This window comes from Zeus faber (assembly GCF_960531495.2).
Source record: "Zeus faber genome assembly, chromosome: 5".
NCBI classification, from domain to species: domain Eukaryota; kingdom Metazoa; phylum Chordata; class Actinopteri; order Zeiformes; family Zeidae; genus Zeus; species Zeus faber.
In genome coordinates, this window is record NC_137192.1 from 20947075 (window position 1) to 20966427 (window position 19353).

General features: G+C 46.2%; 1 protein-coding gene across 4 annotated transcripts in view; it reads left to right on the forward strand.

Moving 5' to 3' along the window:
* slc12a5a (solute carrier family 12 member 5a) overlaps nt 1-19353 on the forward strand; it is a gene marked incomplete at both ends in the record, with an annotated part of 163653 nt that overhangs the window by 105049 nt on the left and 39251 nt on the right. For all 4 annotated transcript variants that reach the window (XM_080001484.1, XM_080001485.1, XM_080001486.1 and 1 more), the window contains 2 exons: nt 7372-7469; nt 12010-12147. In XM_080001484.1, coding sequence (XP_079857610.1) covers nt 7372-7469; nt 12010-12147 — 236 coding nt within the window. The remainder of the gene's footprint in view (nt 1-7371; nt 7470-12009; nt 12148-19353) is intronic.

Here is a 19353-nt window from a genome sequence, read left to right on the forward strand (position 1 = left end):
AATTGGTTTCCTGTCGTGTGATAAGTTAGGGTGAATATTTAATCCATGACCCCACGGAAATATGTCAATCTTGTAGGTGCTATCATTCCTCCTGTGCAGCCCCCTCCCACTCCTCCTCCTCCTGCTCCTCCTCCTCCCCCACATTGTTCTGCCTTCCGCCTTTATTCTTCCCCCTCTGTTCTTAAAACAGGTAAGCGATAGCAGGTGCGGGTGACCTCTGCACCCCGGCCAATTACCTCACCGGTGTGTAATCCCACTCAAACTCACCTCCCTTCCTGCTCTATCCATTCCATGCCGCTTCCTCCCCCTCCCTCACCTCCGCGAGGACCAGCGCTCTCTCCTTTTTTCATCTTTTACCTCCAGTCCTGTCAAGCTCCGCAGCTTACCAATTACAGCAGCAGTGGGCATCCAACTCAACCCACCCCCGCAGGCCGTCTCCATGCGTGCAGGAGGCATGTAGCCTGGGCACCCGACACGACACTGGGTCTTCTCCCGTGGCCAGTCCACCACCTGAGGGAGCATGATAGCTAGGCCCCGCCGGGGTTCACTGTCGCTGGCATTATATAGCGATACACTCAGTGCTCCTCAGGAACAGCCTTCTTGCCTGACAGGTGCTGCACTTGCTTGCTCGCAGAACATGCTGAAAGGCCTGTGGATCGGGCTACAAGTCGAGGTTTTGCTGGAGAAGGTTGTTCCTTTTCGGTTGGAAAGGTTTGAAAGGGGTGTATCGTGCTAATGGTTATTTTTTCTCGTTTTTTTTAAGAATTCAATTCACGAGTGAAAACAGAAGCAGTGGAGTCTTTCGTGAGGCTGATGTTACGGGTAACAAATAGAAGTTAGAAGTCTTAACAATGTGCTGCAGATTTTCTTTACGCCTGCAGTGTAGCTGTGTCCTACTATCTGATGTATAGAAAATGAATGCAGTCTGCTTTGCAGTCTTTACAGTGTTGCACAGATGCCTGCTGGCTTACACACAAATAGAGGAACTGAAAGATTTTGTAATCTGTAGTCCAATGTCAAACGGTGAAGATTTAATCTTGCCCTTATTAGCAAGAGAGAAAGAGAGACATTTTATAGTGTACTCTGATAGTATTAAAATTGAAGCAGGGTTATAATTGAAACGCTGAAGTCGGAAGTGGAAAGATAAGAATTTCATGGAGGGGAAAAAAATAAAATCGGTGTTTGGGAAGGCATTAGCAGAACTGTCTCAAGGCCTCTCCGCATCCACCATTTTGTACTGTGATTGCAGCATCCTTTCGATCCTGGCGACATCTACGTACCCCTCCCTCCCCCCTGTGAAGGCGTTCTCTCCAGTCAGATGGGGGAAATAGAAGGACTAACAGCTACTGGGAAATAGGCGAAGGAACAACTTCTATTCGTCTGTCAAGACTCTCCTCAACTAAATAAACACCCCCGCTCCCGGATGGATGATGGGAATGCATTACACAGGGCTGCAATTTCACCAAAATTAAAGCTGACATGCACAGCCAGCGGCGAGGCGGTGCACGCCCGTGGGGCATTTTGCGGTGAACGCGCCCATTCGTCATCCGACATTACAGACATGAGACGGCGACATGCGTGGTCCACATGCATGTCTGAGGCGAGCAGGGATGTTCCTCTCTTGCCTCGCTCCCCTGTCAGCCAATGGAGCGCCGGTGGCACGGCAGCCAATGAGGAGGGGGTCTGCTGGGGTATTGAGAGGCTAAGGAGAGGGATCATGTCAAAGGCGTCACCTATGAGGCAAGGCTGCATTAAAATTCATATGACGCCCCAGCCCCGGCCAGCATACTGATAAGGGCGCCGGCTGTGCCCTGCCAACACCGGCTCGGAGAGCAGAACATCCTAACGCAATCATCTGCGCGTGTGTGTTCAAACCAATAATACACATCATGCAATTCATAACGGTTGGGAGACTGGCGGCGTGCCGCAGAGGAACAGAGTAATAAAAGAAAGAGAGAAGGAGAGATGGTCGTAAGGTAAAAAGATACTCTGTTTTGTAAGGCGTGTGGTGGTGAATCCATGGCAAGAGGAGGGAAGAGAAGCAAGTGTTGTGAGTGAGGGAGTATCTATTTATTACAAAATCCGTAGGCGGCTGTAGGCATGTAACTCTGTGCTAAATCTATTTTTTTTCCCACTGTATATTATCGGTGCATCTACCCCGTTGGAAATGCAATTTAAAAAGAAAGTATGTATTTATACATAACTCTTCTTGCATTGTTAACTATTGCTGTTCTGACCTCTGCCTTCCACCAGACGGAGGTGATGAAAATGTGCAAATAATCCTCTGGATTTGATTTGATTCTGCTTTGAGCACCAGATATAGACATATAAGGACTCAATAAGTAAATCATTGGGACGATGGCCAGATTTTAACGGTCAGTTCCAGCAGTTGACAGCAGGGCTGGACTGGGACAAAAAATTGGCCGTGTCATTTTTGGCCCAGACGGCCCGGTGAGGGGGGTGGGGGTGGCCCAGCCCGGCAGATTTTGCCAAGATTTAAGGTTTGTAACCTGACTTTTTTTTTTCATTAGCTTGATGGGGTTATCTGCATCGGATTCACGTCAACCTTTTACATGATATCAGAGTTTGTTGAAACAACGCAGTGATACACAAGCTCTTCAAAAATCAGTTTTACCTTTTTTTGAGGCACTATTCATTTTCATGGAAATTTCAGTATTTATATCAGTACTGAGTTCTTGCACGAAATTTGCGTTGGTCGATCTCAAATTTTACCTCGAAGCATTTAGCCATTCCCCAACAGATGATCATGCCCTGTCTTTGTATAGTATATAACACTGCTTATAAACTTCCTCCCATCATTCTTGGGCTCATTCCAGTGAATTTTTTCTTTTTACCGAACGGAGCAAGGAAGTAATGCTGCACATAAAATGGCGCCAATCCCAGATTTGACTGTAATTTAAAATTCTGACCGTCGTCTCTGACTTTAAACATTTCTACGTTCCACCGTCGCGTCATCAAGCTGGAAAAACGGGGGGCGGGCGTTTCTTCTAAAGGCAAACGCGAGTTTTTCCAGAGGTGACGAGCAGAAGAGACAAATGAATCGGCCAGAAAAATAGTATTCCATTTCTTTCTATTTCTTTTCATTTCTTTCTCTTTAGCAAATCCATAACTGTTCTTCCAGGATAACAATTCAAATTTGGCATAGTTGTTTGTGTGCTGTTTACATTGTCATTAAATTCACTTAAGAATTGAGTCACAGGTCGTTCTGCACAGATAGAAATGCAATGCACTGCTGTGTAACAGGGGCTACCGGGAAATAGACTTTTATTTAGAAATGTAGAAATATGAGCTGTGTAGAAGCTAAGGATGCATGGAATGTCACCAAATCTACAAAAGACAGTCGAAAGAGTAAAAATGCCAAAATATTTTGACTGAAATGTGACCGCGTTTGGCCCTGCCCAGTTATCGATGACCCGTGCAGACAGCGCCAGCAACCCATGCCGTTTAAGCCGCGGCCCTCTTCCGTGAATGTGAATGGCGAATGTCAGAAATATGTGAACCGTATCCAACAAACAGGCATCAAAAGCCACGTTGGTATGGCTTTGTATGGCTGTTTTAACTGTGTAAGTTAGAGGGGAGATTGATTATTTGGTAAATACTAATAGATGTGGACTGAAAATACTAATAGAAGACTGTCTATGTGGAGATAAAAAACGGACAAAAAAGCAGTAAAATGCTGATATTTTACAATACAGAAGCTGGTGTGTACACGCAGACATTTTACTACATTTGTATGCTACACCATTCTCTTAATTTATGCAAATCTTGCATTGATCAAACATCCACTTCCAATGCACGCAAAATCAATAACCAACATGAGCGCTGCAGTATATGCTTCATGCATTTCTTTTAGGGCCGCACGACGTTAATTAGCTGTTACTTCTCGTGTCATGCTGCCGAATCACATGAACACAGTGATTTATTTATACCGAACCGGATGCACGGAGCAGGCATTACTGCGAATAGAAACCTGATACGGTGTCATTCCAAAAGATGATATGGACATCAATAATAAAAGGCGTTTTTAATCACTTTGTAGTTTTGTGATTGAATTTCGCCGGAAAGTATAATCAAAATGATTTATTTATTAAATGTATGCAATGGTTAAAGAAAAAAATAATAATTGGCAAGCAAACGAAACAAATACCTGTACTTGGTTTTCAGTATTTGTGTCCCAGTGTTTCCTGAAATTGGCCAAAGCTTCGGCCAAGAATTCTCATTTTGGTATTGCACTCGCAGGAACCTTGCTTTGGTGGTAAAATGCAAAACGCTTTTTATGAAGTCATTGGTGATTTATACCTTCTACCTTTAATTTCATGGCTGAAATACAGCTGCCTGAATACCCAAACAAAGATGAACTGACCTTGGCTTTACAGCTGATGCTGAAGAAGAGGCTTTGTGATCTTCATAAACTACACACACACACACACACACACACACACACACACACACACACACACACACACACACACACACACTCAGATGCTTACACACACACACACACACACACACACACACACACACACACACACACACACATAGTGAAGATTAAATTTTTTCTACTTTATCGATGGCATTTATGATGGGTGTGACACACACGCACACACACACACCAAATCAACCAGTGGTTGCTGTGCCAATGTTGACTCAGCTCCTCAAGAGTCAACATTGAGCGTTTTGGCTTTTTACCCTCGAAGCCGGTCCTCTGAGAGAAAGAGGGAGCGACTGCAGCACAGTACGCAAGAGAAGGGTGAGAGGGAAAGGGAGACGGTGAGGGAATTGAGGTGAGGAGAGGAGAGAAGGAGTGACAGAAAGGACATCTGTCTCCATCAGGGAGAGAGAGAGAGAAGCAGCGATAAAAGCCAGCTCTCACCACTTTCGGTGCAAGATCAATAAAACAGAGTCAGATAGTTCTCACCCATCACTCCTCATCACTTGTCAGTGGCGCCGTGCAAAGATCACATCTTCTTATTCATCATTTTTTTCATCATTCATCATTTTATATTTTGTTTAAAAAAAATTTGGTAAATACATAGACAAATCATTTATTCTTAATTTAGAGATTTATATCCAAGTGTTAACTTTTAAGATGAGTAATTTCCCCAGTTCAAGGTCACTGAAGAACCCAAATGTTAGTTGTAACACAGATTCAAGTCGACATACTTGAAATTGAGAAATTCGAACAATAAAGGGAATACCGTTAAGAGAGACATTCTACATTGCCCCTACTAGAGCAGCATAAAATGGAAACAAAAAAACATGACATGGTTGTCCATAAAATATCCTGAGTTATCTCAGTCCACCTATTACTATAAGTACTCATTTAGTGTAGTGTTGTGTACTGTTACTCAACGCTACGCGGACCAATTGTGAGCTGTATCTGACACCAGGCCGTTCTCTACGTCTTGCCTCCTCAACTGAAATACAATTACCCTTTCATTCCAGCACCCAGCAGAGCTGATAACCAGATCTGTGCCAGGCGAGAGGTGACATTGAGTGGCAGCAGGGGTGTGTTTAAGTGTGTGTGTGTGTGTGTGTGTGTGCCCGTGCCCGTGCCCGTGCCCGTGCCCGTGCCCATGCGTGCGTGCGTGCATGCGTGCGCATAGGCACATTTGTGTTGAAATGAAAGTGCGCATGTACAGGACATGTTTGCCGGCGTGACCAGATATTTATCTCAGCTCTCCGGTATAAAGCCAACGTGACAGCGTTCTTTAGTGATACGAGCAGCAAGCAGAGTCACATGTGATGGATCCTCCTCATTGGTCTTGCAAGGGTAAAAATAGCAAATGGATAAATAAATTGAGGGCACTTGCAAAAGCACAGTGTGACGTCTGTGTGCCGGGGCCTCTCTTTTTACCCAGTGCGATGCAGTTTGTCCTACTGTAGCTGGTGGATCTACATGACACTGCAAGTCAATTCCAACCGATAAATCCTGTAGAACATTTTAAGAAAATTTTATCTTCTAAATTGTTTTTTATCCAACGTCCCGGTCTCTGTCTTTACTTTCCGTCTTTTTCCTCCAAAGTATTCCTTCTTCTGATGAATTGATTTGCTTTTTATTTTCTTGGTCACCACAACAAGCCAACGTACGCCGGTTTGTCAAAGTCGCGGCGGCTGTCTTCCACGTCCTGCGCGCGCCCAACCAGTGCCTTCCTGCCAGCGCATTTTTGAACAAAATAATCTCACGGATTACCACATAAAACCTCCGCCACCCATCCTGACGTCACCGAGCCCTCTGCTCACGGCCTCCTCCGATTCACGTTCTCTCGCGCCCCTACCTGTGTGTGTGTGTGTGTGTGTGTGTGTGTGCGTGTGCGTGTGCGTGTGCGAAGCGACAGGCAGCGAGCTCGGTCTGGGTGCTGTAGCACATGCCTGCGGGAGACGGGCTATAAATAACTCGGTCTCGCCGTGTTCCATCCAAGACAAGACCCGGGCCAGAAGGACTGCAATCTGCCGTCTCCCTGCAGAACGGCTCGCGCCTCCAATCGTGTCTGTATGTGCCGCGACATGTACTGTGTGTAAGTTGTCGATAAGTTTGCGAAGACCTTTATATCGCCGGCGTCTCTTTTTCGTTGAACTCGATCAATGGAGTCCCTTTTCAAGGCAGGGTGGAGTGCAACCTTGGACAGCCGGCGTGTAGAAATTGTGAGCCCAAAAAGTCCTTGGTTCTCACGAGCAAGGCACTCGTATTCGACCCTTTTGGCCACGGCAGGAGCATCGCTCGGAAAGACATGTTTTCTCTTTGAGGCGTTACACATTCAGTATTGATGTACAATCTGCCTGTTGTGCCTGACTACAAAATGTTGTTGTTTTTTTTGTCTTGTTTTTTTTTTGATCCATCATCGAGATCAATTCATAGCTCCCAATGACCTTTGCAGACTGACTCGAAAGATTAATGAGAGACTAACTATTCTAAATCAATGGCTTCGTCTTGGTTTTTCTGCCAGTGGCTGGTGCACAGAAAGGGTGCAAGGGTTGTTTGGATCATTTCGCCCTTCACATGAAGCACTTGTAGACATTGTTAAATTTAGTTTTTAAATTTAATGTATATATAACTCATATTTTTCCTCCAACAAATTACTTAATTCTTCGCCAAAATCTGCTTTGTTGTTATTTTGTGTTTACCCTTGTCTCACTGATATAGAATATGCAGTACAATTGTACTTATCTTTCTTATACTTATTTGGACTCATTGATCCCACAAGCTTCTTTCCCTCTTCATTTATTTAACAAAATAATCAAAGAACCATTTCAAAAACTGCAGACAGTTTGATGTACTCCGAAATTTCAGCTTTTTGAACGTGAGGCTTTGCTCGTCTGACTAACTTGATATGTGTCTCTCTGTTCCAGGTGACAACAACCCTAAAGAGAGCAGTCCCTTCATCAACAGCAGTGATGCTGCAGAGAAGAGCCAGCAGTATGATGGCAAGAACATGGCCCTGTTTGAGGTATACACACACACACACACACACACAAACACACACACACACACACACACACACACACACACACACACACACACACACACTCCCATTACTCTATAATTTGCTCTCACACACACATATTGGCATGAATACACAACTTTTCCTCACAGTGTGCTGCAGGACTGGTATACACAATCACACACACACACACACACACACATCTTCTGGTTCTCACATTTTAGGATAGATGTGCAACCTTTGCTAATAGTAATAACCAGGACGTTCGCACACACATGCACACACCCACAACGCAGTGATTGAGAAGGGAATTTGACATTGATTAATGAGGGTAATCAGGGCTCAACAGTGCGAGTGGTTCGCTCGCATTTGCGGCTAAATATAAATGTGTGCAAACTGTAAAATGTATGTGTGTGAATGCGAATTAAAAGTTGTACAAAATTCAGCCCAATATGCCAATTTTTTTCAACAAAAAGTTTGATAAACAACTTGGAATGGACCGATCCCATATTTATCGGCTGATGAATATTCCCCTGAAACGCCACATTCGCCGTATCAGTAAACACACACTGTGTGTATCGAGAGATGCAAACTTGAAATTTAGTTTGTTATAAACGTGAGAAATTGAACATGATACCTTTACTTATTGGAATTAAATTCAGTTCCCTGGGGCGGATCTAATCAGCTTTATGCCAAAACATTAACCTTCTGAATAGCCACAGCTTCCTCTGGAGCATGCAGGCTCCCTTCTATTAATAGGCAACATCAAGTGTAAATTGTTTACAGTTTCAGCTTTTGTGAGTTTCCCCAAAAATGTAAATTTCTAGATTCTATTATATTGTTATAAAGCTTGATTGCTTGTTATTTTATCAATAATTAAATCAATGTATTTATACAATAAACAAGACCAAATGTTTTGAGGAGACTTTTTGGGGCATTTAAAGCTAAGAAGAACTACTTTTTTATCGAGGTGTTCATACCGTTGATACCGTTTATACTGTTTACGCAGTTTAAAGCAGTTTAAAGTTCAAACATCACATAATAATTAAATGCAGTTTGAAACCGAAATAATGAAAAACATACTTTTTGTATAAATTAAATCATTTTGCTTGTAAATGTCTCCTCGTATACCTCTATTAAGGAAAAACACATTGTTTGATACATTTTCGTTGCGCCCCAAAAGTCCTTTATGTGTTCCTCAATGTTCCTTGGGACAAGAGGAAGCGTCAAGCCGTGGTGATTACTGTCTGGAGGGCAAGTGGGAAGCTTCGGTGAACGCAAGTAGCTCACAAACCGCTACAGCAGAGGACTCCAACAAAAGCCTCTTACCTTCACCATGTTGAACTCTCAGGACCTTCCACACGTTTCAATAGCTTCCTTCAGTATATACAGTATGGACACAGGACCGGCCTTAACAAGCCTGTGACATACTGATATTAATTAAGTTGTCTATTTGAACATCAGTGCATATTGCTTGAGAACCTGGATCGCCGCTACAACCATTCAAGATTCAAGATTTTTATTTGTCACATACATATACATACTTTCATACAAATATGCAGTGCAATGTAATGCAAAGCACCCGCTGATAACACACAATATGTCCTAGGAAAAAAAAAAAATCTTTCTAATAGACCTATTTTCGATCCAAAAAAATAGATTCATCCATTCCGTGCGCGCCACGGGGACAGGGCGGCCCTAATGGCGTCAGAGGTTGCCTCCGAGACAAAAACGTCCGGGGGTTCGATCGCGGAAATGATCTACACCTGCTCCCGGGGAAGGTGCTTCATCCTAAATCATCCTTATCCCGACCCCGGTCGTCCCAATTAGGAGATGTAAAGAAAAAGAATCCCCATTTCCTTCCCCATTTCAAGTGGGTCAGCCACATCGCCTTGAGGCTCCCTTGCAGAGCCGCGAAAAAACCTGTTTACTTCTGGTTTGGACTGGCAACGGGAAAGGATGGACCATTAAAAGCCACCTCAAGGAATGTTTGCATTTAAAAAAACGTGTTGATTTAAATCCCAATGTTTTTTTCCGCGGCACGCCCTGCTACAATAGCGGATTTTAAGCGGCAGCGGTTCAAAAGTTGAAGCCGTTCTTCGTGCAGTGCCGGGCAAAAACGTGAGCTATAATTATCCAGGCTGGCACAGCCACTCACCCCGAAATAAAAGCATTTCCTCACAGCCATTCCTCCTCTTGTTACTCGCGCAAGTCGGCTCCAAACTTTTGTTTAAGTGGTCGCTGCTCTCGCTTTCCCTCTCCATTATTGATACCAGCAGCCTGGTGTTATGCAACGTCAACAACATGGCAAATTTATGGTAAATGATTCTCACTGCTCAATTTTTAACCACACCGGCCATTTTCAATTTGAAGACAACCTGAGAGGAAAAGCAGGGTGTGAGGCTGGATGGAGATGGACTATAACTATAAAGTTTCGACACTGAGGGGCTTTTGTTCAACTGGTTTTCATGGATCCCCGCTAAACCGGGGCAAATAGCGGAAAAAGTGAGCGTTTAATTCACAAAGCACGTGCAAACGGTGAAATGCACCGCAAACTGCGCTGCCACGGCAGTAGCGTCTCGGTGCGCTCAGTGTGATTTGCGCGTATTCAAATGAGGTATTATTCATACATTTGGTGCAAAATTGGCCACTTTCTATGCAAATGAGCCTCCTTGCCAATAGCGTCCATTTCAATAACACCGGCGCTAATAGCCACATGCAGTTAGGCTATTTTAACACTGCCAGCCTCAGTGCTCAATTCAGATTTGTTGTTCAGACCCCATTTTTTTGTTTGGGTGTTCACATTTTAAAATGTGGCCAATATCAGATTCCAGTGCGAACGGGGTCACGGTCATGAAACTGACCGGCATGCCCACGCTGTCTTACGGTAGCAAATATGGTGGGCAAATGCACCCCCCCCCCCCCCCCCTTGAAATCCAGACAAGGGCACGGTGCTTTTTTTTTTTTTAGTTCTGTTCAATAAGAACATTTTGTAAAGTAAAATACATCTAAAATAAAAACACAATGTACTGTGTGCAAATGACGCCTGTGCACTCCCTCAGAGGACACAGACACACACACACACACACACACACACACACACACACACACACACACACACACACACATGCACACTTATTTCTTTGTTATTGTCACAATTAAAAATACTGTCACGGCATCCGAAGGTAGTGATGCCTTGGACGGGGCAGTCGGTGGTGGTTTCCAAAACGCACTCCAAAGGTAACCGGAAACTTCTAATTGTTTCTCGTACAAAAAAGGCGTTACAGACGTTGACAAAAACGGTTTTAGAATTCCTATTAAACTCAGAAATATCGAGAAAAAAAAAATCATAGTAGTGACAGTAATACTGTAGTAATACTGTATCCTGTCGCGATACATTTGTAATAATTGGAATTGAACCACAGGTGGCATTGACTCTCATAGGACCACGGACAGCTCCCCCGTGGTGCAGTGCAGTGCCTGTGCGAACAAATACTTGTCATTGCGACTTGAAAAGAATGGAAATTGTCCGGTGTCCCCGAGGGGGTTGGGGGTTGGGGGGACCCCGGGGTGAAATGAAAGCTGGTTGTCTAGTAATCCAAAGGTTTCTGGTTCGATCCCAGGCTCCTCCTGCTAGCATGCTGTAGTGTCCTTGAGCAAGACACTTAACCCCTAATCGCTCCTGATGGGTGCGTCGGTGTTTGAATAATTGTAAGTCGCTTTGGATAAAAGCGTCTGCTAAATGTAATGTAATGTAAAAAATTTAATCAATTTTTGTCCGGAGCAAACGGTGTCTGACGGGGCCAGTCCAACAGCATTAGCAGGTGTGAAATGCCTCAATGTCACTTTTGGTGCAGAGTAGATTTTGTCAGTGTGGATCAGGCTCTCGCTTCAAATCGTTTTGATACCCTGAACACATTAGTTTGGTAGTATGTGTTTTTCTAATGACGTTTTTTTTAATGATAATTAAACCATGCCCCAGTGAATAAAGTCTTTAAAAAATGAAAACACTGCCTCCAAGCCCTTGTTGGAATCCTCGCCGTTGAAATGTTATGCAAAGTAAGAGTAGCTACGTTCTACAAGAAGAAAAACAACTCTATTCAACAAACCAAAGTAGTCGTTAACTCTTGTTACACAGCCGTTCAACAAAGCCATTGTTGCATTTCGACGAAGTGGAAGTGGTTGGTCAATAACAGGATAGCTATATTGAAACAAAGTGGAACATGACTGGCTCATGCTCTGAACCCCGCCTCCAGCGTGCAATTATTCAGCAGAAGACATTCTTGGAATTGAGTTACGTGGCGGTGAAATGTTCCCGAAAGAACAGCCAATTTCAACCAAAACTGGCTTCAAACTCGGCAAAGAGAATTTCAGCGCTGGCCGGTTGATCCAGGCTCCCGCGCAGTTAAGTATCATTAAAATAGCGGCGCTTTGGAAGTTAATGGACTTTCTTTTCTTTGCCATTTCTAAGAACCCCGGGGAGGAGGATTTGACCCTGACCCGCGTCGCCGTCTTCATTCCTGTCCGTGTGTTCCTTCCCCTGTAGGAGGAGATGGACACCAGCCCCATGGTGTCGTCGCTGCTCAGCAGCCTGGCCAACTACTCCAACCTGCCCCAAGGCAGCAAGGAGCACGAGGAGGCCGAGAACAACGAGGCGGAGTCTTCACGCAAGAAACCTGTCAAGGTATGAAAGATTCATGGTGTATACCGTCGCCGGGTACATGTTCTAAAACCCACCGGACCGCGTGCATCTCTCTTGTGTATTTGCGGGGAAAAAGTAGCGTCATTCATTAAACCCACTGTGGATTCAGGAACACTCTGAAAAGTGTCGATTAATTCCGTAGCGACGCGTTGTTTGTCATGCTGCTGATGACATTTTTGAGGTTCATTCGGGTTTGAAAATAACACCAAATAGAAATAAGGTGACCCGAAAGAGTATTTCAAAATAAAAGCCAAAGATGGAAGGAGAAAAAAGGACGGTAGAGAATGTTTGTAATAGCAGACAAAAATATTGCTGAATTATTCATTCTGTAAGTATTGCATTTCCGTCCATGATTCCATTTGTCATTTCAAATATACTGAGTGATGATGTCATTGAAACAATGTCGATTGCATTTGAAATATCCTGAACGCAAGCACATTACAGTTTGCAAGAAGTTTTCCGTCAGGAAAAAAGGAAGCGCAATATCTCTGAAAAAGCAAATGATGAATAACAGCAGAGGACTCTATAAGGTAATTCTTCAGCTTTGTATGCATTTATGCGTCATTGTCCATAGTAATGATATCTTCACCCGTCTGAGCATTACTCACCTTGCAAACACAACTCATTTGGCCGTACAGCTCAGTAATATCATACGGGGCACAGCTTGTTTACCAGGGTTCCTATTATGCATCCTTTTCTTTTTCAACTCTACGTTATATATTGTCCTGAAAATTTGATCAATGTTCGGTTCGGCTCTTTTTTTGTCGTCCGACATTTGTTGCTTGTGAACAACGTTTGCTGTCAAGCCGCTTAAAAAAAATCTTATTTCGCCGGTATGCTGCATTTTTTTGTCCCCTGTCGCCCATCTACTACTTTTCCTTGAGGCAGGTTTTGAGGCCAAACACATATATATGTGTGTGTGTGTGTGTGTGTGTGTGTGTGTGTGTGTGTGTGTGTGTGTGTGTGTGTGTGTGTGTGTATGTGTGTGTGTGTGTGCGTGTGTGTGTGTGTGGTTTCAGTCTGTTGAACACACTGCATCCTCAGTGTCATGCAATTTCCCTGTCCGTGGCAGAGAGAGCCTTAAGGAAAATGGCAAATTGTCAAATTATTTATTTATTTTTACTAATTGTGTGTTTGGAAGGGGAGACAAATCGAATACTCCCTAACTCCGTTCCCAAACTCAGTGAAGAATCGAACAAGAATTGAAACCAAGATTCACTCAAAATACTGACGTGATAACAGTCAAACAACAACAGCGGCACGCACACACACACACACACACACACACACACACACACACACACATACACACACTAAGGCTACCATCGGCCGTGATCCCACAATCCCCCTTGCTCTCCTCTGCGCGCTCCTCTCGATCTACCTGCAGGAGAGCGGCCTAATCTTCCCCGTGTCACCCCGCTCCCCTCAATACTTCAGTCTGCCCACAGCACCAGGCGGCCACTGCTCCAATCAGCCGCCCGTCCCACGGCCAATCTCCCCATCGCAACGAGAGGCTTTTCATTAAGGCAGCCTGTGGCGCTTTATCGCCCTGACAGCGATCTCTCCTTCTCTCTCTCCCCACCTTGCCCGTCCTCTCTCTCTCTCTCTCTCTCTCTCTCTCTCTCTCTCTCTCTCTTTATCACCCTCTCTCTTCATCGCTCTCTTTGTGTATCATTTCTTTGCCGCTGCACTCGGTCCCCCCCCAGCCCACCCCTCCGTTTTTTTCCTTTCCCGCTCCCTCTCCCTCGCCGCCTCTATCCGGCTCTTCATCACCGCTCTCGAGAGCGCGGGCGGGCGGAGGGAACGTGTCTGTCTTTGTCGCAGTGTGAAAGCCAAGATTAGAGACTTTGCTGCCGTGTGACACGGCGCGGCCGGTCTGGAGGTCGCTCAGGTTAAGATGGAGACTGGCTCCAGCTAATCTGCAGGCAATTTTCTCCGCTCCCGTTTTCCCTCACGCAGTGGTGTGGTAAGTGACGGCCAGAGGAGAGTGTTAACTGACAAACGAGCGAACTTAACTTCACTTCAGATTTGCGATTTGAAGACGAGGCTAAAAACCGGATGTTGAAATAATGTTCTGAATGCAATTCTGCGGGGACAATTGCCAACGCGCGCAGTGTGTAGAAGTTACGGAACGGACCCGGCAGAGATTATATCAAATTTTCATAAGCGTGTTTAAATGAGGTGTGTAAGCCCATGAAAATAAGAATCGCGTCAGCGTTAACTTAGAATGACACGTTTTATCTACATACATAGTTTCGGGCGTGCGCCGCCTCTTCCACGGAGGCCGCCATGATGCGTCGCCGTGGGGAGGGGTTCTCAGGTGGTTGCGATCTGCCGCCTCACCGCAAGATGCCACTGAATTCACCACTGAATTCACCACTGCAAACGCACCGCCCCGTTAAGAAAGGATTGCCCTGAGCTCCTTTTTTAAGTTACATGCTTCAAACCGGAGTGATTTGCAGCTTTTTTTTTGTAAGCTTTGTTGTTTTTCTTGAACTACTATTTAACAGGGGCCCATGCATTTCTTCATGGCGCTCCTGTTTTAGTGATGGTTTTTCTTGCTTAATTAAAGCGGCAGTGTTTCGCCTCCACCATTGCAAAGTATTTAGCAGTCTTGTCGCCTCCCCTTTCTTACCAGGCAATAATTCCCTCACTCTGATGTTGTTTCCTTCTGGGTCGTTGTTTTCTTTTTTTTTTATGACGCAACTCCCCCGACGCACGATCTCTCTCACACGCGCACATGCACGCACGCACACACACACACGCACACACACGCACGCACGCACACACACACACTCTCTCCCACGCCTTTCAATCTTTCCTCTCAGTGAATCGGTGCATCATACACAACATTGTCGTTAAAGGGGACGAGTAGAAATTTCACAGCATTTCAAAATCCCCACACTCTTCACTTGGGGAAGACAGAAGCCGTAGATTTAAATGGCAAAATATATTTGATCCGAACCCAACGACCCTTTGATTGCAAATGCTAGATAACCCTCTGTGGCACGCCCCGTTTCCTCCGTGTGGTGGCCAGAATTGAACGCTCTAGCGCGGCGACGTCCGGTCGTCCAGCGTGGCTCGATCACTTTTGAGCGGCCGGAATTTGATGGCGCGGCTAAATTGAGATTTCACAACCGGCGTTGATACAACAGGCGTCCCAGAGACTTTCGGTGCTCGAATATTCTAGTCACCCTTGTAGTTGATTGAAGGTGGTGAGCATTTGCCTCCACAAAGGACACATTGGCTTGCGGCACTTTCCCGATACCCCCGCCCATTCCCATACCCCCCCCCCCACACACACACACACGCACACGAGCAAACCGAACGTGGCGAACGTTGAGCGACTCGTTAATCCACAGCCGAGCGGGGAGGCCGACGCGCGCCGGCCTCTCCGTTCGCTGTCTATTTAATAATTCAGCACCGCTGAGCAGAAACACATTTGCCCTATCTGCTCCGGTTTGGGCGGTGGAGTGTGGAGATGGCGTTACAAGCCCCCACCCCCCGCTGTCTCCATTCCTCTCTTCTCTTCACACCTCCGTCTCTCCTGTCTGCTGATAATAGAACTGCAGGCGTGCTGCCCTCACATGCGGCCCGGAGCCTCCACCCCTGCACCGCTCCCCTCCCCTCCTCTCCTCCCCTCCCCTCCACCCCTCTCATAACCTATTCTTTCCCTCCTTTCTCCTCCTCGTACTCCTCTCCCTGCTTCTCCTCTTCTCATCTCATCCTCTTTCGTCTGCTCTCCTCCGTCCCATCTCTCTTTTCTCCTCTTCCCCCCCCTTTTTTTTGTTTACTCCTCTTGTCTCCTGCACCTTGCTCCCCTCCCAGCTCCACTCCGACCTGCCGCCGTTCAGCTCTGGCTCTCCTCTTCCGCTTAGTTTTGTCCTCTCTCCTCTGGTCACCCTCGTACATTCCCTCCTTCCCTCTCTCCTCCATTCAGCTCTTTTTTTTTTTTTTTTTTTTTCTTTTTTTCTTTTCTTTTCTGTCGTCGCTGTCCCGCCGAGTCAAAGCTTTGCGGACTTTGGTCCGAACTTCACGGAAACCTTCCCTTCACTTTTTCGAATTAGAAGCAAAGAACACACGCACGGTGCATTGAGCGAATAATGAATCCATATGTCTACAGAAGAATAACATGGGAATCTTTCAGTAGGTACACATGAAAACATCATTGTAGCGTCTTTGATTCAAAGAAATAAAATAAATAGTTTTGAGCAGTGGTCGTAAGATGACAAGCGTTAACCAGCCAACCTCCCTCCCAGTGCCTCCATCCCCGTTGAATTCCCCCCCTGCAGCTAGCTGAAGGTATCAACTTGCTTCCACCCTCCATTTTCTTTTCTTTCCTTCACCGAGAAAAAAAAAAAGAAAAAAAAAGCTCTGTATCTGGTGCGGAGAAATTCGCTACCTGTGCTGTTCTCAGCAATTCCACGAGGCATCCATGGGAGGGAGGAAAGACAAGTGAGAGTAAAAACGGATGTGATGCAAAGTAATATGAAAAGCCCATAGGAACCTATGAGATTGGGTTGGCTGCCAAGGTGGATGGAAACGAGGGAGCAAGCGGGGAAGAAAGGAACAAAGGAAGGCGAGGAGGAAGAATCGGTGGGGCGGGGGGACCAAAACAGAATGGAGGGAAGGAGGACGGGAAGAATGGAAGGAATTATTTTTTTTCAAAAACCTTGGCCCCGGGTGAATTGTGTCCATTGCCTCGATGATGGGTTATCGCTTGAACAGAGGGGAGCGCAGTGGGCGCCGGGGGGCGGAGTGGATCGCACGCCAAGGTACTCCTGATGGATGAAGAGAGCGAGAGAGGGAGGAAGAGAGGGAGGGAGGGAGAGAGAGACGCTGATGGACTCTGGTCTGGCCAGGCCTGGTGACCGGCTAGTGGTGCGAGGTGGGGGGGGGGGGGGGGGGGGCGGGGGGGGGGCAGGAGGCGATGGGTCTCCGAAAGCAACTCCCCCCTCCTCCCCGCAGTACCCCCGGCAGCTGCATCGAGGGCCCCCCCCGTTTGGTGACTGTGGCACCTGAGCCGCCCGCACGCCGGGCTGCCTGCACTTCCCAGGAGGCCGAGCAACAGCTGTTCCCCCCCCACCTCCGCAGGGTTGCGCAGGCCGACCTGTGGCTGTGCAGCGGTCGGTGTTCCCCCCCCCCCCCTCCGCGGTGGAGCCGTCCTCAGGGGAAATTGTCACACCAGAGGCGCCGGGCCCCATTTCCCAGGAGCTCTCCCTCGCCTTGTTCTTCTCTTTCTGTCACTTCCCCTCCGTCTTCCTCCGTCCTCTTCAGTTTTGTCCTGCCTCTCTGTTTTTAACTCTACTCGCCACGTCTATTACTCTCCTTTCCCTTCGTCGCTTCCTCTGCGCTCCGCTCGCCCTCCCACTTTACTCTCACTCTCCATTATAGCGGATACCGGCGGCAGCTGCAATCTTGGTCCACAAAATGAGCAAATAAAACGGCAATTGAATGAGAATAGAGGAGCGGTGTTTTCAATAAACGCCGGACCTCTTCCCCAGAGGGCTGTTGATTCAATACATGCACCGGCCTCCCATCTGTTGTGGCTATTTCTCCAAGTAAATTCGCCAGGAGCATCGATTCATTTTCCGGGACTAGTTCGCTCGCTGGCTGCTGGAGGCCAATTCCCACGAGCCGTTTAAAAGCCCGTCGCATTCAGCCTCTGAAAACCGCGTAAGCGCTCGATCTGTTATCTGCGTCGCCTCATCGTGCCCGTGTCAACCATGGTTTTTAACATACGTAGTCGTGGGGTTTTTTTCTTTCGACTATTGTGCAACCTGGATCGTAATTTATTTCTCGGCGCTACCGCAGGCACTCAGACGTACTGGGCTGACACTCAAGGCACAGCCTATTGTGCTGTTCCATTGTGTCCTGGTGGAACAAGCAGGGACATGTCATTTTGTAGTCTGAAGAGGGTTGTTGTGCACTCTGGTTGTGTTCTACCCTTCTGATGAGTACTGTACTGCTCAACGACGCTTTGGGACAGAGGCGCTTTTAAAAAAAAAAATGTTTTTTTGTCGTGGCTGTGATGGGGAAAGCGCATGTACACCCTTTCCAGCGTAGATCAGTGTAATCAGAAGAGGCCGCTCTCTCTCGCTCAATATTCCTTTAAACCCTCTAAATCTTCAGCACAGTCCGCCGAGCCGCCAAGCATCAGCCACGGAAGAAACAAAAAAAAATCAAAATCAAAATCCTGTAACAGTTTAAGCTTCGCTGACCAGCTTCTCTGACAAGATTTTATCTTTATCTAGCTATTATAGTCTGACCCAATATGCCATTTGAATTTTCAGCGCCGTTCCTTTCTTATCTCAGCGTGTGATTATATCAGTCTCAGCTAGCAACTATTTTTGGAGGGTAAAGGCTTTTTTTCTCCTTTGATCTAATTTCAGGTTGGATCTGCAAAAGGACACTGCCCTAATATAGACGCCGGATTGTCTTTTTCCTTTTTATCTAAAAAGCCCCGCAAATATAGCCATTGAGCTATGAGAAACCATTCCTCAACGCAGCGCCCACCTTGAAATGACTTTCAATTGATGGGGCCTCTTTTGTCTTCGAGATGTGTTTCCACTATTCCGTTGTGGGTGTAAATGCACACGGAGGAGTTGTTCCTAATGTTCGGGCTTGGCAAGGTTACCGCCGCCATGACACCTGTTACAAATAACTTACTGTTTCGCTCCTCGTGCAAATTCAGTGATACAGCGACGGGGGTGGGTGTTGTTGATGGCGGCTGATATTTCAAGCTCCCTGAGCTTTTGCCCAAACTCTCTGTTGAGGAGGAAACGCCCCTCGCTCACAGATCTCCGCCCACAGAACTACGCCGCGAATCCCCAAACTTGTTTGCTGAAGCATCGACGAACGCTCGGCGACCGAACAAGCGGCGTCGGATGATCCTGGAAGAATCGTGCCACAAAGAGGGCAGCTCAAACACGGACCCTCGGCTCCCAGCTAAATTCTGTGAAACTAATGTTTCATAATTAAAGGGGCTTTGGCTGCAGATGCTGCCTTAACCTGGACATAGGTAGAAAGGCACTTTTTACTTTTGAGAATCATCCGTCCAAAATGTATTTCTATCAGGGGAGAGGCTTACAGCCTCATTTCTCAATAAGTAACTTTGAGTCCAGTGACATTTAATCATTATGAATAATGTTGTTTTTTTTGTAGTGGAATAAATATAAACAAAATATT